This window comes from Penicillium riverlandense (genome assembly GCF_028828495.1).
Source record: "Penicillium riverlandense strain IBT 135883 chromosome Unknown utg000001l_segment0_segment0, whole genome shotgun sequence".
Taxonomy (NCBI): Eukaryota; Fungi; Ascomycota; class Eurotiomycetes; order Eurotiales; family Aspergillaceae; genus Penicillium; species Penicillium riverlandense.
Genome location: NW_026643194.1, coordinates 2,967,927 through 2,987,928, shown reverse-complemented (window position 1 = coordinate 2,987,928; position 20,002 = coordinate 2,967,927). Strand labels below are relative to the sequence as shown.

Here is a 20,002-nt window from a genome sequence, read left to right as displayed (position 1 = left end):
GTTGGATTTGATAAGATTTGGGTTGGGCTCAGGGTCCAAAGTATGTGTGATGGTCTTAGGTAACAATAATTACGACTAATGCTGCGAATCAGCTCATTTCGTTTGACTTTCGGCAACTTTAACTCCAGGAGGCCAGCCCCGGGCCGGATAGCGCGCACTCTCGGCAAGATGTCTCATGATCAAATCCGCCCAGCCCATGACCGAGACTCGCACCAGATAGTCACGATGAGTAGAATCCGAAGAAAGATCATGCTAGCGACGCTTTCGCTGTGAACACGCTTTCGTATTGATCACCCCGTATTTACCCAAGTTTAATTCGTTCGAGAAGAACTCTTTCCCTTTCCCCGCGTTTGGCGTCACGCCCCGGACCAGCACAACCTTGCTAAGACGGAATAGTACGGACTCCGACCGCACATCCTGGCGCCTCGACTCGAGCAGCCATTTCCGGGGGAGGTGGCGCGAGGCAAGAGCTCGAATTGGAGGAAGCAGATAAGACGACCAGGGCGCAGGCACCGCGTGTCCGACGGCGACATAGTTTGGGGGAAAGGCTAATTCCCAAGTCGCACGCTGATTGGCCGTCCCTCAAAGCAACCGTGGGTAACAGGGTCCGGATTGGTCCCCTACGGTCACCTTGCACTCGACGCTACACCTCTACAAGGTTAGTGCCCGGGTCGAGCCCACAGAAGGTGTGCCCCGATCTGAGTCTGGCTGTACGATGGATTGCCTCTGGTGCTTGGGATGTCGGGGTTGAGGGGGCAAGGGGAGCAGGCTTGCTCTCCTACTATAAGGTCCGACCACCACCAGAGCCTACTCTGTCAAGTTCACTCTACACCCAGGTAGCTGTGAAACATTACGCTCTCTCCACGCGCATACCCCCAAGATGGCTGCCTCAAAGGAGCTGGATGTCGAGAATAAGGGGCTGGATGTCGAGAACAAGGAGATGGATGTCGAGAATCAGGCGCCGGCCACCGAGGCCTCTCCAGGCACGGTGCTCCCAGCTTATGATGGGACAGCCCTGGGGCAAACCAACACGCTCAGGCGGAGCCTCCAGGGTCGCCATATGCAGATGATTGCCATCGGTCAGTGTTCGCCTGTGATCCGCCAGGACGTTGACCAGGAAAGCAACCCGAGACTGACAACGTCGATATAGGTGGTGCTATCGGTGCTGGTCTGTTTGTCGGCACTGGAGGTGCTCTCCATTCGGGAGGACCGGGCGCCTTGGTAAGACCCGTCCCTGTGTTCAGCAGCAGAGAGGATGCAGGAAGATACGCTAACATCCCGAAAGCTCATCTGCTACTTGATTGTCGGAGGGATGCTTCTCGTGACCATCCAGGCCCTGGGAGAACTGGCAGTGCTCTATCCCGAGAACGGAGCTTTCTTCACGTATTGTGTCCGCTTCATTAGTCCAGCATGGTAAGCAAACCACTCGTGGTCTCTTCGATGTAACGAACAAGGCTAATCAGCGACTGGAAGTACAACAGGGGATTTTCCGTCGGTTGGGACTATGCCCTGAGCTGGCTCACCGTCTTACCCTTTGAGCTTACAGCTGCGAGTATCACGATCAAGTACTGGAATGACACCTTGAATGTTGGTATATTTATCACGATTTTCCTGGTTGCTTTGTGTGTCGTCCAAATTTTTGGTGTCCGTGGCTATGGCGAAGGTAAGACCAGTCACCCCTCAGATGTACCGTTGGAACGGAATAATAATACTGACGACTGGCGTGATATGCAGTCGAATTTGTCCTTAGCGTGATCAAAGTGACTGCGCTTATTGGGTTCATCATCCTTGGCATCGTGATTGACTGCGGTGGTGCGCCCAACGGCGGATACATTGGAGCTCATTACTGGCATGACCCCGGTGCCTTCACCACCTTCGAGGGCTTCTGCTCCGTCTTCGTCACCTGTGCCTTTGCCTTTGCCGGCACGGAGCTGAGTGGTCTGGCAGCTGCGGAGGCAGCGAATCCCGCAAAGACTATCCCCAAGGCGACCAAGCAGGTATTCTGGCGCATCATGATTTTTTATGTCCTGGGAACCTTCATCGTCGGCCTGATTGTTCCTAGCAGCGCCGATTATCTATTGGGTTCCTCGGGTGCCAACACTAAAGCCTCACCTTTTGTGGTCTCGATCCAGCAAGCAGGTATCAAGGGTCTACCTTCCGTTATGAACGCCGTCATCACCATCGCTGTGCTGAGTGTGGCTAACTCGGCCACCTACGGATCCAGCCGTACTATCCAGGCTCTGGCTGAACACAAGATGGCCCCCAAGTTCCTCGCGTACATTGACAAGCATGGCCGCCCACTGTACTGCATTCTCCTGCAGATTGCGTTTGCCTTCCTGGCCTTTATCAATGAGGCCAAGCAGGGTGAGACCATTTTCACTTGGCTGTTGGCTCTGTCCGGCATTTCAAACTTCTTCGTTTGGGGCAGTATCTGTCTCGCGCATATCCGTTTCCGTCAGGCATGGAAATACCACGGACGGGACATCAAGGAGCTGGCCTTCGTGGCGCCCTTCGGCGTCATCGGCAGCTGCATTGGCTTCGGGCTCGTGGTACTGTGCCTGATAGCTGCGTTCTACACCGCAGTGGCACCGCTGAGCGCTATGACCTTCTTCGAGAACTATCTCGCTGCTCCGATTGTTTTGGCCCTCATGGCTGGCTGGGGCATATATGGCAAGTTTAACAAGGATCCCGAGCTGAAACGCGGTGTCTGGTTCACTCGCATCCAGGATATGGATGTCTTGAGCAACATTCGCGACACCGCGCTGGACTCCGATCTGGCGCCCAGGAAGGAATATGCCACCTGGGGAGAGTGGTTCAAGGCTGCGCCCATGAGAATCTTGCGGTCGTTGATCTGAAAGGACACTGGGTGTTCCTTGGTTTTGGGCTTCGCAGTGGTTCAATCAAATAGGTGAATTGATGCGAGCTCGTCATCCAGGGGGCGGGTATCGGCTATGCGCCGGAATGTATTAATCGTCCTACCTATTAAGACATTAGTTATAAATATATCATCAATTTTATGAACAGTCGGGACTCGAGTGGCTCCTGTTCGCCGGATCTGAAATCTGGCTGTACAATCACACATTAAATGGCTCAACTAATATGCCAACGACATCATGATTAAAAAAAAGTGCTTTTTCAGCGGGGTATCTTCTATAAACCAAAAACCGATATGAACAGCTCGTCCAAAAAAAAAATCATATAGACATAAGACATGAAGGGGGTAAAACGTCATTCCGAGTCGGAAGCGTAGCTCACCAGCGCTGGCGTTGCTGGTGTATTTGGCGTATCATGGGAAACATATGCGTCGACTCTGTTTTCCGGGCTGGTGCTAGCAGGTGTGCGCAGGCCATTCTTGCTCGATATCGCAGACGATGCAAGTTTTCTTTTCTTGATGCCTGGTTGCCATGCGCTTTCGCCGTCAGCGCCATCATTCAGGAATGGGTCCACCACGGCACGCGTATTCCCCGTTATCTCATTGCGCAGGGCATCTTTGCGCTGCACCACCAGAGCAGCCGACCGAGTTCGTCGAGTTCCTTGGTTTGTATTTTGTTGTGTCGAAGAACTCTTCGGAACCCGATGCTCGAACAACGGCCTCGCGCGCGTGGCCCTCGCCGCACTGATGCCAATGAGAGACTGGTCATCACCAAACTCCACCATGCTCGCGCGCTGGCGATCCGCTTCCGTCTCATCCACCAAATCAAGGCCCAGACTCATCTTATCCTTCAACGCCTCACGATTCGCTTCCGCCTTCTCCAGCCCTTTTCTCTCCGCGCGAAACGTGCGTCGCAGCCGCCTCGACTTCTCGTACGGATCATCCCAGTCCCTCGCCTGGCGCTGCTGCAATTCGAGAATGCGACTGCCCTCCGTCTGCGCACGCCGCTTATCCTCCACCTTGCCCTCGATCTTCGCAAACGGGTCTTTCTCCGCCGGGTCTGTAGTCGTGCCATATTGTGGCCGGATGGCAATCTCCCCCGGCTGCAGCTCCTTGTCCTCGCCGGTATCCCGTTTCCGCCCGCCTTCCACAACGACATAAGCCGTGTTCTTCGGGTCAGTCCGGATCTCGATCCAGCCCCCGCAGACTGTGTGTTTCATGCGGAAACTGTATATAGGTGTCGAGTAGTAGTTGCCCACTTTTTTCTTCTCGGCGTTGAACCGCACTCCCTGCCCGATTATTGTTTCGTGCGGCTTGCATGTCGTGCACCAGACAGCGAAGGGCATCTCGAACCGCACAATCAGTGCGCCGGTCGTGTGAAGGTGCCGGGCCCTTGCGCCGAGGGGATGCTTTCCGGCTAGCTTGTTGCCGGTGGTGAGACCTTCCTGGTCCGGTGGGACATAGCTGTGGTGAGAGTTAGTGACCTATAGGTGTGTTGAAGGGTGGGGAGAACGAACCGTCCCATATCTGGAAAAGGAAGGCGTTAGCTTCGAATGGAGAACCGGGAAATGAACACTTACTAAAGCCCTGCATCCTGGCCGGCAGGACAGTGGTTGTCGCCTATACTGAGTGAGAGATGGGAAGAAGGAAGATCAACTTCTCTGATTGACTTGGTTATCATCGTTATCGGGGAGATGAGTCAGCAACTTCATCATGGCCCTTAACGTAACTACTCTTCAACTAATTCACATCCAACTAACTAGGCCAACATTGCCCCCCCATTCGACTCGACAATACTACCCGACACAAACTGATCCTTCATGAGATACAGATAACTCTCCGCCAGATCCTCCGGCCGCCCCACCGTCCCCGTCGTAGTTTGGCTCCTAAACATCTTCAAGAGGCCCTCCAACCGCTCACTGGGGAATCCCGAGAAAAGCTCCGTATGTACTGCCCCCGGTGAGACCATATTAACCCGCAGCGGCTTGAGGTCTAGCGCGAGTCCTCGCACAATGCCCTCTGCGCCAGCTGCAAAGGCAGTGGTCACAGACCACCCGGGAGCAGGCTTATGAGCGCGCACTCCACCGGTTACGGTGTAGGAGTTCGCTGGCGCCAGATCCATGTATTTGGGGATATACTTGGCGATCATTAGCGGTGCCACGAAGCGTACGACGCCGGTCTTATGGATGATCTCCGGGGTCAACTCTGCAAGAGCGGGGAGGCCGAGCGCATCGCCGGCCGTGGTGACGACATGATTGATCTTGATAGTTCCGTTGTTGGTTACGGTTTGAAACAGATTCGCAAGGTTGGAATCGAGATTGGCCGTGTCGGATAGATCACAGGTGTGGGTGATGATGGTTTGCGCTGCTGCTTGAGCCGGGTATGTCTGGCGCAGCCGGGTCACTGTGTTCTCAAGCTTGGAGGGATTTGAGCTCGAGATTATCAAGTGCGCGCCGTGCTCGAAGGCTGCTTCGGCAACGCAGAATCCTATCCCGGATGTTCCGCCGAAGATGAGAACGCGCTGGTTCGCGAGCTTGGAGGTGTACTTAGTTGTCATGGTAGCTATGCTATGATCGAGAAATACTCGAGGGCTCGTAGAACGTTTCTTGCAAAGACTGAATGAATCGTTTCACACATTTATAACTTCTCCAATTCGGGGACGCTTCATCCCGCCTCCGGAGATTCCGAGTTATCTCCGGCGCGAAGTCTCCGGCACAAAGTCCGGCACAAGCCATTCTCCAACATCGCTGTGGTCTTCAGATCTGCGGACTGTGCAAAATTATGCACCATAAGCCATTCATTTCCGCTAGTTGAGGCACAGTAGTAACAAGTTCGTCCGGCGGAGGAACTGGTTGCCGAGTTCAATGGCTACAAGCAGTGAGGCCTAGAAGATATACCATCATGTATGTAGGGCCTTTGTGGCATGACAATGGTTGGGTACTGCGAACATGAAAATCAATTGTTCAATCCATACTGAAATTAGCTCAGCCACGTTGGAATCTGCTTTTGAGGTGTAATATGATCGAGGCCATAGGTGTGTAATCCACCTACATAGCTTTTTGGAAATGTGTATTCCAAAAGAGTATCGTAAATCGAGGCCAGTTCTAGTGAGTTGATATATAACGCGAGCAGTCTGCCCCTTGCCACTAGTTACTCACATCCGTTCAGTAATGTTCGTAAAGAAGAAGTGGAGACCGAGCAGGAATTATCCAAGGGGGTGCCCGGGTGTCTGGATCCACTATAAAGCATACAATCCCCTTCGAACAAAACAGTAGAACTAGCATATATAACCATCTTCAAGCGATAGCGAATTACCTCCTCCACTGCAAGATGAAAATCACCTCCGTTAGCTCACATGTTCTTCGCGTCCCATTCGGTGACCGATGTTTTCTACTCCTCCCAAGCCCGATTCCCAGAACGCAACTCATACCTAATGATAGAAACCGACACTGGCCTCGTCGGATGGGGAGAACGCTATCTGCTTATTGTGTAAGCAGTCTAATCGTTTAAGGAGAATCTGGCTGACCTTCACATAGCGAGAGGGGGTTGGGGGGGGGGGGGGGGGGGGGCAACTGTCGGTATTGGGTTGATATCTTGTTTTCTCATGGTAGGAGGATGGATAGGATCCAGAGTACTTGTTTATAGCTTCAAGCTAATGAGAGCAGCCCGAATACCCGTACAATGCTCATCTGCTCAAGCAATTGAGCGTGATCTCGCAGTCTGGCGTATTGAACAAGAAGCTGGAGTGGGTGAAGCTCACGAAGAAGTCGGCACTTTACACGGTTTCCTGCTTGCTCTCACCGATGTTAAGGTAAGCATCCCTAAATGTCTATCGTTTATCCACTTATCAGTATAGATCTGGGCGTTGGTATTTTGTGTTATCTTGTCGCAAGCCTTGAATTCGGCCCTGAATTTCCTTCCTACGATTGTCGCCACGCTGGTATACAACGAAACCTTGACTCTTGTTTTGACTGCCCCACCCTATCGTATGTTTCTTTGCCAGCTTTTCATTTTTTTTTCTATTAATGTTTCCTGCTAACGAGCGCCAGTGTTTGCCTGCTTTTACTTTACTTCATTAGCTGGTGGAGCGATGTAGTTGTCCAGCAAGGGTTCGAAGTTTCTACCTCTTAACCCAGTGGTACAGTGCAACGAAGTTCTATACTGGCCTATAATCCTATCATTGGTCATGGGTGCTGTTGGATTCGTCATTCCTTTAGCGACGACTAATCTCGGCGCACGATATTTCGCCATAATGCTGTTCCCCGGTGCGACCAGTACGGCAGTGCCTTTCCCCACATGCCTACCTGCTGGACTTGTCCACTAACACACTTGCTTCTAGTCGGACCACAGATCCCATTCTATAAGGCTCTGAACCTCCATATGGCAAGGCCATATCCTAAGCGAACAGCTGGTGTCGCTCTTCTGAATGCCATTGGAGGTACTTCGAATGTCTGGGGTAGCTACCTCTGAACACGAGCCAAGGCTCTATCCCGGGGTTGGAATGTGTACGTACAAATATTTCCAATGGAACTGTCCAGCATTGGCAAAGTATATGATATAGGTGCCGGGGTTGTGATTGTATTCATGGTTAACATCACCTTGTACAAGTGGCACATTGCAAACGAGAACTAGAAGCTTTCTGGCGATGAGTTTCGAGCCAGAAGTGCCATGAAGGGAGGTGTAACGCAGGAGCAGGTGGATATGGGATGGATATACGAGGGCTACTAGACTTGTACCCCTCTCTCAGTAATTTGTGATTGCAATATTTGTTGACCTGGAATGTCGCTTTCCCGTTCCCCAGCTAGATAACAATCTGCTCATATATGAACATTGACCCAGGTTTTAGCATAGGGCTGAATCTCGTATTCGCTATCTTAGGTTACGTGGTTGACTAGATTTCGGCGCCAGCCATTGGACAGGATGAACGTTTAGCTTTGACAAGATAGTAAGTTAACCGGGCCTTACATTTATTACCAAGCTTACTGGCCCTCGCTGTGTGATCTTAATTTAGTCGTATTTGGAAGGCTCAGCCCCAGCTGACTTTATTATCTTATTGTTGTTAGCTCTAGTGGAAGGCCTGATTTAGGGGCTGAAATATTATTTTCAGGCCCACCCCCTAGAAATAAAATGCAGCACGCCACCCTTGCAATTGCCTCATATCCCCAGAATTTTGCGTGCTAGTTACTTTATCTGATCGTGCTATTGACAAAACAATGGCAATGTCTCGCCGAATCGATCGCTTGCCGGCACCGTCGGAAGTTCGACAGATGAAAGTCATCGTCGCCAGTCCCAGTCGGTAGGATGCGCATGCTGCTGTGAGCTTGATTAATCTTGTTAATTGTCTCATTCTGTTTCAGGTCAGGTACTCTTGGTCTCTATCAGGCCATGAAGATTCTGGGTTACAACTCGTACCACATCTACGAATGCGCCGCTGTGAGAGGCGTAACCCATATGCAGCTTTTCAAGGAAGCTATTATTGCTCAGTATAACCGAATGGCTGGAGTTAAACGGTACACCAGGACCGATTTCGATAAGTGGTTGTGTGACTACGATGTGAGCAGTGTCTTTGTTTTCGATCCAAACATTTCCTTTCCAGCATCAGAAATCAAACAACATGGATTCCAATCTAATTTACCTCAAATAGTGTGTGGTGGAGATCCCGAGCTACATGGGCATGGACATGATCGAGGCGTACGCGGAGGACCCGGATGTGAAATTCATCCTCACTGAGCGGCCTCCAAAGAAATGGGCAAAGTCTGTCAACAACACGGCAGCTGAAGTGGCGACAATGTCTAGCAAATTCCCCTTCTCCATCCTCAAATACTTCGACACCACGCTTTTTGAGTTCCTGGATCTCAACCAAGTCATTTATCAGGGGCTCGCTTGCGGCACGAAGCCTGACGGCCCGGACAATGAGGATATCTTGGCCAGGTATTACGCTGAATAGTAAGTGGTCATTAAACCACAGCGTCTGGGGTTGATGAGACTGACAATAGCACATGAAGTATCAAAATGGCCAAGGCAACAATACCTGCGGATCGCCTACGCCTCATTCAGCTTGAGGATGGGCTCGGCTGGGAGGATATCTGCCCGTTTCTTGGAGTGCCAATTCCCAGCGTCGAGTACCCCGGCCGAAACGAACCCGAGAAGTTCCAAGGCATGGTCGAGGCGTTCATAACACCGCTTCTTACGGCCGCGGTAGTGAGACTTAGTCTCGTGGCTGTGCCAACCGTTGCAGTTCTTGGCTGGATGGCCGTGAAATATGTTTAGGCTATCCATTATTTCAAACGAGTATGTATTAGCACAGATTGGCCTCCTAGTCGCACAGACCTACTAGAAATTACTACTTAAATTATAGTAGCTCCTGTATAATAGAGCCAAGATGATTTCAGTTACGTAGAGAAAGGGAAGTATTATCATATGCGAAAGAGGTATATAACAGAAAGAAAAATGCAAAACCGGCATATTGCCAAATGCAAGTCAATCCGAAAACAAATTAAAAAGTCGAGAGAGATTTATAAAAGAAAGAATGGAAAATGGACATTCAGTCAACTTACTCCGCCGAGCATTTCCCACCAACCTCGCAGACGACAGGGAGATCCTCGACACTCTGTCCAACCCAGATCTTGACACCTTCTCCATTAACGGGCGCCTTCCAGTCCTGCACAACGACATCCCAGACACTAAGGTCCTTGCGGGTAATGTCCAGGGTGAGGGTCTCGCTCTGTCCCGGCGCCAGTTCTTTTGTCTTCTCGAACTGGCGCAGTTGCAGAGGCGGGGTATCCAAGCCCAGACTCGAAGGCAGAGCAACGTAGAGCTGCGCTACAGCTTTTCCGTGTCGGGAACCGGTGTTTTTCACCTGGACCTGGACTGAGAAAGCAGTGTCAAAAAGAGCGGGGTTGCCGCCCTGCGCACCGCCGGCCCGTGGCGCGGGCTTGGGCTGTGTGGTGTATCCGTCTGGGTATTGGTAGGTGTCCGAGGCGGTGATCAGCTGTGGGAAATCTAGATATGGATATAGGTAGCGCCAGATGCGAGTGAAGTGGGTTGATGACCAGGCCACTTCGGACGCGGCGGGGATCTTTTGGCTGTATTCAGGCGTGGATCCCTTGGTAGGTCGGGCGGGAGGGTATTCGCTGTCCAATGGGGTGACCACGGAAAAAGAAGGGCTGGAGAAAGTGAAAGTTGTATAAGAAAGGCCGTGGCCGAAGGGGTATCGAGGGGCGATGTTGGCGTTCATGAAGTGACGATAGTCAATATAGAGGCGCTCGGTAAATGTGTCCTGAATCTGACCAATGGGCTGATCGATGAGGCTGACGCTCTCGGGGTAGTCGGATTCGCTGCGGGGAATGGTGTATGGCATATGGCCACTGGGGCTGTAGTCACCGAACAGAATATCGGTCAAGGACCAACCGGCTTCCTGACCAGGAAGATGAGCCACAAGGACGGCCTTGACGGAGTCCAGGTCAACCCATTCCTCCATAAGGATGGGACCGACGGTATGGACCACCACCACAACGTTGGAAAACTTCTGCGCGGCGGCTTTGACGAGATCATCGCCGTTGTGCCAGGCGTTCAATCCAGCCTTGAGGCGGTCTCCAGGGTTCCCATCCACCGTGATGTAGTTTTCACCAGAGTCGGCATTGATGAAGACTATTGCAATATCCGTAGGGGATGCGGTCACATCGTCAGGGAATGTGTCTGTGATGTAGAATTCGGCGTTGTTGGAAATGTTGCCGATAGCCTCTTGTGGCGTAATCAGGTAAGGAAGATTTGCACTTCCACTGCCCCATCCCATGGTCAGAACGCCGCTGTCACAGCCTTTATCACTGCAGGAATTCGGTCCGTTGGGATTTGGTCCGGCATCCGTACCAAAGATCTTCAAACTGTCATTGTGTCTGAACGGGAGGATATCATTGTCGTTTTTGAGCAAGGTGACCGCTTCACGAGCAACAGCTCGTGCCGTGATGTTGTGGTCGCCCTCTACATTGACATATTGGTTGACCACGCCGATAGGAGAGAAGAGTGCCCCCGGGTATATCTCTCCAGTCTGGTCGCCTGTGTTGGCGGAGAAGTTGGGCAAAGGATAGTCTTTGTCCTGTCCGAACTTGTACCATGTAGCTACAATGCGAGTAACCTATTTATCATGTCAGCGTGGCCGTAGATAATATCAAACTGTACATACCATGTCATTGAGCCGGTTGAGTGGAACAGTTCCGTTCAGGATAGACCGCGACAGTTCCGACCCCCAATAGCTGTCCCCAAGAAGAGGAATAGCACCATCGCCAGGCATGACCATGTCAAGGCCAGCTAGTGCGGACGACACGCCGCCATATTGACCCAGCCAGTCTGTCATGACAAATCCTTGGAAGCCAAGCTCATCCTTAAGAATGTCATTGAGGAGTTTGCTGTTTTGGCTGCAAGCAGAGCCATTCACCTAGCCAACATGTTAGTCAAAACCCGATCATCCTTCAAACCCAAAGTTCTCACATCGTTATACGAAGTCATTAACGATCCCACGCCCGCCCGAACGCCCTCGGCAAACGGCCACAGATACATCTCATGCAAGGTGCGGTCATCGATATTCGATGAATAGCCTTTCGAGACAATGCTGCTCATCCGGGACATTTCCTGCTCGTAGCCAATGTAGTGCTTCAAAGAAGCGATGGCCCCAGTACTTTGCATGCCCTTTATTGTCTGCGCACCGCCCACAGCCTGCAGCACCGGGTCAGCTCCAAAGCCCTCCCAGTTGCGACCGCCAAGAGGTTTGCGTCCCAGAGGCGCAACGACCGGGCCCAAAAGAACATTGACGCCTTTCCCTCGGGCTTCTTCGCCAAGACCCACGCCTCGAGCATACATAAGCTCTTTGTTGAACGTAGCGCCAACGGTGATTCCCGGCGGAAAAGCAGTATTATGATCCGTGTCCCGGACTCCCAACGGACCGTCCTGCAAACAGAGATTCGGAATGCCGAAACGGAGCGCACTGCCTGTCTGGCCCACGCAGGGCCCCATGTAGAAGCCCGTGCCGGTGGTCAAGTTGACCTTCTCGGCCAGGGTCATGTTGCTGACCACCGCATGGGCCTTTGCATAGGCATCAGCCCAGTCCTGCACCCACCCGCCGGGGGGTGTAGGATAATAGGGCGGAGATTGGTAGTTCGCAGGGAGCGAAGATCGTGCCGACAGATCAAATTCAGCATCTGGAACTGGAGATGCGAGAAATGGCTGGGCTAAAAAAGAGACTAGCACCAAGCCAGTCAAGGGAGCCATGGTGCCTGGCTTGAAGACAAGGATCAAGACTGTTTCAGACCAGCGCAGCAGCCCAACTGGAATCGGGTGAATGAGATTATTGCCGACTGCAGTAAACAAGAGAAACCGGATGAAATATAGCTGCCCTTCCTTCCCCCTCCTAATCCACGTGCCTGAGGAGAACGCGCAGCTAACCGTAGCTGATCCTTTCTACAATGAACTTGGATCGCCGTTCGCTTGCACAGCCGAGGAACTAAGCCCGGCCTGCCCATGCCCAATCGGGCAAGGTCAGGGGGTGATGCAGACAATGAGAGTTCAGCATGACCGACCCCCGAGGATTACCCGTTGACTACCTGGGACACCTAACAGGATAACATTTCCAGCATTCCAGTGTTTTGTCGTTGTGGCACATTCTAATCCTTGTTTTACATGTGACCAGTCTAGTCCGTCGCCTAGATCTTGGTGTATCTCAGATAGGGCTTGACCTCACGCACCTCCCCGAACTTCTTCTTCGCGTCCGGCGTAGACACCGAAGGCGGCACGATCACGTCCTGGCCTACCTGCCAGTCAATCGGGGTGGTGACGCCCTTCTTGTCGCCCGTCTGCAGCGAATCAATCACCCGCAGCACCTCGGCGGAGTTGCGGCCCGTCGAGGCCGGGTACATCATAGTGAGACGGATCTTCTTGTTCGGGTCGATGATGAACACGGACCGGATGGTGAACGCAATGCCCTTCTCGTCAATGTTGTCCAAGTCCTGCTGGTCGACCATGTCATAGAGGAAGGCGACCTTGCGGTCGGCGTCGGCGATGATGGGAAATTCGACGCTCGTGGACGACACTTCGTTGATGTCCTTGATCCACTCCTCGTGGGAGCTGAGGTCATTGGCGCTCTATGGAGAGGTGGTGTGTGTGAGCAAATGGTCCTAGGGCTGCCGTAGAATCATTAACATACCAGGCCAATCATCTTGACACCACGTTTCTCGAACTCATTCTTCATCTTGGCAAACGCACCAAGCTCCGTGGTGCAGACGGGTGTGAAGTCGGCGGGGTGGGAGAAGAGGATGGTCCAGCTGTTGCCGATGAACTCGTGGAAGTCGATCTGGCCCGTGGTGGTCAGAGCCTTGAAGTTGGGAGCTGCTCGAATGTTTAGCGATATTATCCCATTCAAGCAATTGACACCATACCAGTCGATCCCAGGCGCAGACGCGGCTGTTCCTGCGCAGGTGTCGCAAAGAAGCGGCGGAAGGCAGGCCGGGAGCGGGGCAGTTGGGCCGTGAGTCTCGCCCAGGGAGCTGGCTGAGGAGCAGCTCTGAATGCACGGAAGGCCATCTGGGGTGCAATAATGGGAGCCATTGGTTACTATTGTCAAGCGTGGTCAATCGCAGGTCTACCGAGGGAGGATCCCCGGATTCAGAGCATTAGTAAAAAGCCTCACGTGATGACTACGTAACCCGCTGTCAAAAAGACCTGTGGATGTTAAGGTTACTAAGCCAGGATGGCCGGCAGTTGACAGATTTGAAGGCCCACCTAGACCTAAAGCAGTGGCCTACACGGAGTGAATAAGTACACTTAATCCATTTTAATGGAAATAGAACGAGACAGATAAACCTTGGAACTAATGTGGTATTTTATGCTATGGCAGTTTATAGTATAGTATACAACCGAAAAAAAAAGTGCAAAGACAATCCTCCATCCCTCATGCCTTATCCACCAAGTTCGCAAACACATACCGAAAGATCTCCCGACTCTTATACAAGTTCTCAACGCGCATGCGCTCATTATCCAGATGGGCATTATCACTAGCCTGACCGCAGGGCAGATTCGCAGCGGGAGCCGAGAACTCCTTTTCCAGGAAGCGGATAGTCGGGATTGAACCGCCCTCACGGATGAACATTGGTTTCACAGCTTGTCGTGCAGTCGACTGAGCAGAAGATGACGAAGGGGCGGGGGCGGTTTTTGCGGAAGGTTGGGGGTCAGATTTCGCTCGCACGGGCAAGGTGGTGGTAGATTCGTCGGATCCTCCCCCTCCATTTGATGCGGACTGGGTGAGTGTTGATGATGTTGGGACTATGGCTGTTGGTTGGGCGGAGCCTTTGCGGGCGGCTTCTTTGTTGGAGGAGGAGGTGGTTGTTGAGGTGATGACGCGGTCGATGTGCGAGGCTAGACTGTCGGACGAGTCGCTGCGGAGGAGTCTTGCGGCGGGATTGGGTTTGGATGCGGACTGTCCGGTGGTGGTGGACGGGTTCACCGGGGGATACTGGTGTTTGAAACTTTGCTGATCTTGTGTCCATGCCTCGGTGATGGCGTCGGATAGTGTGGCGAAGATCTGGTTGTCCGGATCTCCAAGCCATGCATCGGATTTGCCGGTGATCTCCACGGTCAGGTCATTCTGAGACTCCAGGAGCGCAAATTGTTCCTGTGCGTAGGCTGTCAGGTCTGCGGCGACATCGTCGGCCTGCTGGTCAGGGACGATTCGAATTGAAAGGCTCGCTTTGGCGCGGCGTGCAATGGTCGTGGTTGCATTCTTGCTGCCGGGAACCTCGACCGAGTGCACAGTCAGCGACGGCTCACGCCAACGGTACATGAGCGACTTGATCAATGCCTGACTATCTGGAATTTCCGGGTGCTGTGGCAGCAGAACGTCGGCAATGGCCTGGAAGCGTTTCTGCTCAGCGCTCGAAAGCGGGCGGACAGAGTCACGGAAACCAGGCAGGTTGACCTGGCCTTTGCGTCCAACGAGCGTGGACAAGAGTATGGAGATGTCCTTCATCGGTTCATCTAGCAAAGCACTGCCATCAATACCGCTGTGGAGGTCGGGGTGGTCGCTAGTAACCACCAGATTGGCATGTACCACGCCGCGCAACCCGTACGTTAAACACGGGTTGTAGTCATCCAGCCAGTAGCTGTTCGCCAAAAGAATCCAATCCACGGGCCCGATCTGAGACTTGTGTTCCCGGACAGTCTGGTGGAAACCCTGAGATCCTGATTCTTCTTCTCCTTCAATCAAGAATACAACGTTGCAGCGGAGTGATTTAGTTCGAGCTAGGTCTGCTGCCGCATACAAGGCTGCCAAAATGGGGCCCTTGTTGTCGGACACTCCTCGCCCGTAGAGGAAGCCATTAATTGAAGCGAGCTGGTATGGATCTGTCTTCCATTTTGGGCGATTCGCATCAGCACCCACGACGTCGTAGTGCCCGTAAAAGAGGATCGTTTTATCCACTTTGTTGGTTGAGGTAGCATTGAATCGGGCATAAACAATAGGGTTGGTATTCGGGCCCGTGGTGAGGAGCTTCGTGTGAGCGCCGAGGTAATTGCAGTGTCGACGGAGGAAAGCGGCGCCTTGGTTGCATTCCCCCGTAAACTTCGGACTGGCAGAGACCGTCTTGAATGAAACAAACTTGGCGAGGCTATTGACCATTTCATCTAGAGAGAGTGTCAGAAAATCCTCGTAAACTCTCTAACGAACATACCATTGCTGATCGGGGGAAGTTCCTCCTGAGTTAAGAAGAACTCGGTCAAGTCCCAGATCCCTACTGTGTTGTCGTTTCCACCGGTGGCATATATCCGTCGATCCTTCACCCGGCCGGCAGCAGAGGCGAGCATGGTACCTTCATGAGCGACCCAGCCACCAATTTCCTCAAACCGCGAATTGAATTTCTAAATCCGTTAGCGAGGAAGCAAATTGAATATAAAAACAATACCTTCACAGTTCCACTGGAGTCACCACAAATGGCCACCCCCTGGATGATATCGACTGCCCACAAATCGCCCGTATGCCTGGTAATCCGTTTCACCAGCTGATTGGAGTCGAGGTTCCAAATATTGAGAGCACCCCCTACAAGACCGCAGTAAAGCAGTGGCCCCTCCACAGCAATGGATAGTACCGAGTCTCCATTTTGAAATTTCGCTATTTGAGTAGGCGCTGCGCCGGGTTCACGGCCCAAACGCCATAGCTTAACCACACCATCACCAGCACCAGTCAACAGTGCCTCTTCGGATGGAGCAGATTCGATGAGACCCTTGACCAGGAGCATGGAGTAGACGTAGCCATGATGCGAGAATAGCTGATGATGGTCGCGCTTGAATGTTAACACGCGACCACCGTGAGAGACGGAATGCATGCCATCCGATGAACTCGGAGGCTGAGTGCCATCGGGTCCTCGCGAGTCGAAGAAGCGGTGGGTACGATTTGCTGGATGTGCAGATGGCGCTTGGTTGACAGTCGAGCTTGCTTCAGAGAGATCGCACCACTGCGAAAGTCAACGGATTGCGACATGAGAATCATTGAGATCGGATTACCTGGATACTGGTATTTTGCGCACCGCAGTACATGGTTTGGTTGGTCATTGAGTAGACGACGGTGGAGATATCACCGACATCGTGATGCGAATGGATCGAGTAGAGTCGTTCGAATGTTTTGGTTGACCACACCTGCCAAGGGTATTAGGTGTGCTCTGTTTTTTTTTTTTTTTGGTCTAGGAGACTTACATTCACAACGGAGTCCCCTCCGCTGGAGAATAGTAGAGTGCCGTCTTCAGAAAGGTAGAGACCGAGCACGCTCTCTTTGTGGGCATGCACCGAGAGCACCAGTTCATATGTCTCAAGGGACCACGCCTAGAGAAGTGGTTAGAAGAGATTCACAAAAAAAGTAAATGGCAAGAAATAAGCCAGAAACAAAGAAATAACAATTGACTTACCACAATGTCGCCGCCTTGAAGACCGGCGAATACACACTCTTCGTCCAACACCAGAGCCAAGACCGATCGACTGGCCACCACGCGATGTCCGATGCCGCAGTCACTCTGTGGAGCGCTACTGGCATCATCGGTGAGCCTAGGGGCGACCAGATGATCTGACTGCCATGTCCTGGACTGCTCTTCGACATCGGACGCGCTCTCTGATTCCACTGTGAAGGCCATGGGAGGCACACGATCAGCCAATGTTTTTTCTTTTCTTTTCGGTGAAGAAACACGAAGCTCCACCGGCTAAGAGAGACTAGACTCGAATTGAGCAGGTCCGACCATCCGGCGCTCTTCCGGGATTATCAGATCCGCCCAGCTCTGACAGTCGTGCTGGGAGTTGGATGTTTGTTGGATGGAGACCGAGAAATCATGAATCATCCGGGGAAGGCAGAGGGCGGTCTGTCTGTCTCTCTCTCGCGCGATGGCACCATCAACAACGCTTAAGACTCACCATTCCTGGCATCCTTTTTGTTGTTCCAGCAGCAGGCGGCCCTGGAATTCCCCGTCAGTCACAATTTTGTCATTATTTTTGTTTCCGTCTCGGTCGGTCGGTCTGAGTACGCCCAAGAATGGCCAACAACGAGCGATATACGCACCGGGGCTCCCACAACAGGCGAGCTAGAGGAGGTCCAGAGTGACCGCTCGCATTGACCGCCATGTTTTGCTAGATACGATAATGGGCTCGGGCGGGAAAGGTTATGGTAGAGCCTTGATGCAGCAGCAGAGGTTGGCAGCCGGTACACCGATAGAAGATCAACGCCAGCACATTGGAAGATCAAACCACCACTAACTATGACCCATGCCTTACGTCGGGCCCCCTGATCTACGCTATCGTCATTAGGTTCTGGACTAGACATCCCTATCTGCAGGCGGCCATGGGCGTTGGGACAGGAGACGGCCTTTCGCGGTCGCACGGTGAGGATGGCGCCATCAAGCAGGACAATGAGCCACTAGCTGGTACTCCTGGCCATCTGAGCTGCATCTGAGCCCATTGAAGGCTGTCGAGTGTCTTTCAATCATGTCAACAATTCCTCCGTATTGCATCTGCACCGCCACACACTGCTCAGCCACTGTGGCACGGACGGACCAATCAGCTCGGCGTCGACACCGCCTTGTTGATGTGATTCATCTTTCTCTCTCACCCTGGAACGACGAAGTTCACATGCATGTCTGCCTGCCACGGGTACCCAAACCCAACCACTCAGCCCTGTCACGGCACGGTTTTGCTTCCTTTCTGTTCGCTGCTCTGCCCAACGTTCGTGCCTAGAAGTTATTATGCTTTCCCTGCTATCGGCCTTTCCCGCTGATCTCTAAAAAAAGACATCCCTGTCATTAATAATTGAGGCTTTTCCATTTTTCCCCTTCTTCATATATTCTACTCTCGACTTTTTTAATTTCTCCGCTGTGCTCTACTCGGTGGACACACAGCTCCTATCAATGTGACGACTGCAACGGGTGCTCTACACCGCTTCTTGTATCGTTGATCACCCTCGGCAGATGCAGCAGCCCGTTATTTGACTACGGCTCTTCATCGACCATGCCGCCGTTCGGTCAGACTATCGCTGTGATTGACAAGTCCGGCAAGGTTGTCAGCACGGTAAGCATCTCGGTAACTAAGAAGCCCGAACTGCATATTGACAACCAGCTAGAGTAAACAACTCTTCGGCGTCTTTAACCAAGCCAAGTCGGCCTACCGCGAGCGCAAATCACAATATGACTCCGAGCGCAGTGCAAAAGCTGCCGAGCAACAAGCTCTCCAAGGTCTAGCTACCTACCAAATCGACGATTCGCCAGCCGCAGGCAACCGGCGAACTCACGGCAGCAAATCCAAACATCATTCAACCCGTCATCACCACCGCCGCCGCACATCTTCACACTATGAGCAGTCGACAACGTCTCGCGGCGACACATACTACGCCCCACCGCAGGAGATTGCTCGACGTCACACGCATCATGATATCACGATCCGCCCATCTGAAAACCAGATAGAAACCCGTCCCACGACGGCGCGGTCCAAGTCAGACGCCCATATCGATATGAACCTTGCATACGGCGAAGCTCACCCGGACGCACTATCTCGTTACAGCCCGGAGGAGCTGAAGATCGAAGACAAAAAGCAGCTCGATGGACTCGTCCGTCGAGCGCAGTGGCTTCTCGAAGAGGCACACTGCGTACAACACAGTGCCTCTGCTACGATAACCCATCTGCAAAAGCATCCAGACGCCATGGCCGCGGTGGCACTGACCTTGGCGGAGATCAGCAACCTCGCAACAAAGATGGCGCCAGCCGCACTATCCGCTTTCCGAAACGCCGCGCCAACCGTCTTTGCCCTTCTCTCCAGTCCGCAGTTCCTCATTGCGGCGGGCGTCGGTCTCGGCGTGACAGTTGTCATGTTTGGGGGATACAAAATTATCAAGAAAATCTCGTCCGGAAAAGATGACGCAGAGAACACGTCTGCGGGGGTGGATGAGATGATGGAGCTGCAGAATATGGACTCTCTCGGTCGCTTGGAGAATTGGCGGCGCGGCGTTGCTGATGTGGAAGCCGTTAGTTTCGGGACATCTGTCGATGGCGAGTTCATTACCCCCACAGCGGCGGCGATGTCGGGGATGGATGTAAGGACAGCGCATATCCCTCGAGACCCGCGATCCATGTGTCAGGAAGATGCATCCGTCTCGTCATCTCGGCGCTCGAGACGCTCCTCTCGAGATACGCATACGCATACGAGGAAAGAAAAGCGCGTGGAGGTTCCCCCTAGAGGATCCTCGCGACTCTTCCGCAGAGAGTCGACAAAGGCTCTCGCCTCCACTCCCAGCAGAGCTTCCAGCACGAGAACGTCAAGTAAAGCGGGCACAGCAAAGCCTAGAACTGGAACTGGGAGCCAGTCTTCAGAACAAGACCAACGACCCAAGGAAAAGAAGAAGAAGGGGCCTAGCCGGCTACGACTTATGTTTACGCATTGATGAATACAGCGGCCCCACGTCCTTTTGTTTCTGATTGGCGGGAATTAGCATTGGGTGTAGTATAGCCCATGCGTTAATGGTGGATTTGGCTAGAAATTTGTATATTCCCGCCCACTGTACAGTCATTCTCGAAATCGGCTTGACCAATACACTCTTGATCACTCTTTTCTGGCCCCACCGCT

The 20,002-nt window shown here is 52.6% G+C and overlaps 9 protein-coding genes across 9 annotated transcripts; 4 read left to right on the top strand and 5 right to left on the bottom strand.

The window, feature by feature from the left end:
- Positions 1-880: 880 nt before the first annotated feature.
- N7474_001217 (Amino acid transporter) lies at positions 881-2,855 on the top strand (the record flags this gene model as incomplete). Its single annotated transcript, XM_057192632.1, has 5 exons — positions 881-1,079; positions 1,151-1,221; positions 1,286-1,413; positions 1,464-1,663; positions 1,735-2,855. 5 exons carry the CDS (start codon positions 881-883, stop codon positions 2,853-2,855), a joined length of 1,719 nt encoding a protein of 572 aa, XP_057057585.1.
- A 373-nt stretch (positions 2,856-3,228) lies between these two features.
- Positions 3,229-4,218, bottom strand: N7474_001216 (Saf4/Yju2 family protein; the record flags this gene model as incomplete). Its single annotated transcript, XM_057192631.1, has 1 exon — positions 3,229-4,218. The coding sequence occupies one exon, from the start codon at positions 4,216-4,218 to the stop codon at positions 3,229-3,231; it is 990 nt and encodes a 329-aa protein (XP_057057584.1).
- A 413-nt stretch (positions 4,219-4,631) lies between these two features.
- Positions 4,632-5,429, bottom strand: N7474_001215 (oxidoreductase, short chain dehydrogenase/reductase family; the record flags this gene model as incomplete). The annotated part of the gene is made up of 1 exon (XM_057192630.1): positions 4,632-5,429. One exon carries the CDS (start codon positions 5,427-5,429, stop codon positions 4,632-4,634), a length of 798 nt encoding a protein of 265 aa, XP_057057583.1.
- Positions 5,430-6,227: 798 nt separating this feature from the next.
- Positions 6,228-7,342, top strand: N7474_001214 (MFS transporter; the record flags this gene model as incomplete). Its single annotated transcript, XM_057192629.1, has 6 exons — positions 6,228-6,361; positions 6,409-6,479; positions 6,538-6,683; positions 6,729-6,858; positions 7,009-7,146; positions 7,212-7,342. 6 exons carry the CDS (start codon positions 6,228-6,230, stop codon positions 7,340-7,342), a joined length of 750 nt encoding a protein of 249 aa, XP_057057582.1.
- A 749-nt stretch (positions 7,343-8,091) lies between these two features.
- Positions 8,092-9,142, top strand: N7474_001213 (sulfotransferase family protein; the record flags this gene model as incomplete). The annotated part of the gene is made up of 4 exons (XM_057192628.1): positions 8,092-8,168; positions 8,230-8,425; positions 8,517-8,818; positions 8,878-9,142. The coding sequence occupies 4 exons, from the start codon at positions 8,092-8,094 to the stop codon at positions 9,140-9,142; spliced, it is 840 nt and encodes a 279-aa protein (XP_057057581.1).
- Positions 9,143-9,425: 283 nt separating this feature from the next.
- On the bottom strand, positions 9,426-12,136 carry N7474_001212 (beta-glucosidase; the record flags this gene model as incomplete). The annotated part of the gene is made up of 3 exons (XM_057192627.1): positions 9,426-11,006; positions 11,055-11,306; positions 11,360-12,136. 3 exons carry the CDS (start codon positions 12,134-12,136, stop codon positions 9,426-9,428), a joined length of 2,610 nt encoding a protein of 869 aa, XP_057057580.1.
- Positions 12,137-12,567: 431 nt separating this feature from the next.
- On the bottom strand, positions 12,568-13,468 carry N7474_001211 (peroxiredoxin; the record flags this gene model as incomplete). The annotated part of the gene is made up of 3 exons (XM_057192626.1): positions 12,568-13,005; positions 13,068-13,249; positions 13,300-13,468. The coding sequence occupies 3 exons, from the start codon at positions 13,466-13,468 to the stop codon at positions 12,568-12,570; spliced, it is 789 nt and encodes a 262-aa protein (XP_057057579.1).
- Positions 13,469-13,811: 343 nt separating this feature from the next.
- On the bottom strand, positions 13,812-17,034 carry N7474_001210 (glutamine amidotransferase subunit DUG2; the record flags this gene model as incomplete). Its single annotated transcript, XM_057192625.1, has 6 exons — positions 13,812-15,538; positions 15,586-15,772; positions 15,817-16,365; positions 16,415-16,546; positions 16,604-16,729; positions 16,813-17,034. The coding sequence occupies 6 exons, from the start codon at positions 17,032-17,034 to the stop codon at positions 13,812-13,814; spliced, it is 2,943 nt and encodes a 980-aa protein (XP_057057578.1).
- Positions 17,035-18,394: 1,360 nt separating this feature from the next.
- N7474_001209 (uncharacterized protein) lies at positions 18,395-19,820 on the top strand (the record flags this gene model as incomplete). The annotated part of the gene is made up of 2 exons (XM_057192624.1): positions 18,395-18,454; positions 18,507-19,820. The coding sequence occupies 2 exons, from the start codon at positions 18,395-18,397 to the stop codon at positions 19,818-19,820; spliced, it is 1,374 nt and encodes a 457-aa protein (XP_057057577.1).
- Between the last annotated feature and the right edge of the window lie 182 nt (positions 19,821-20,002).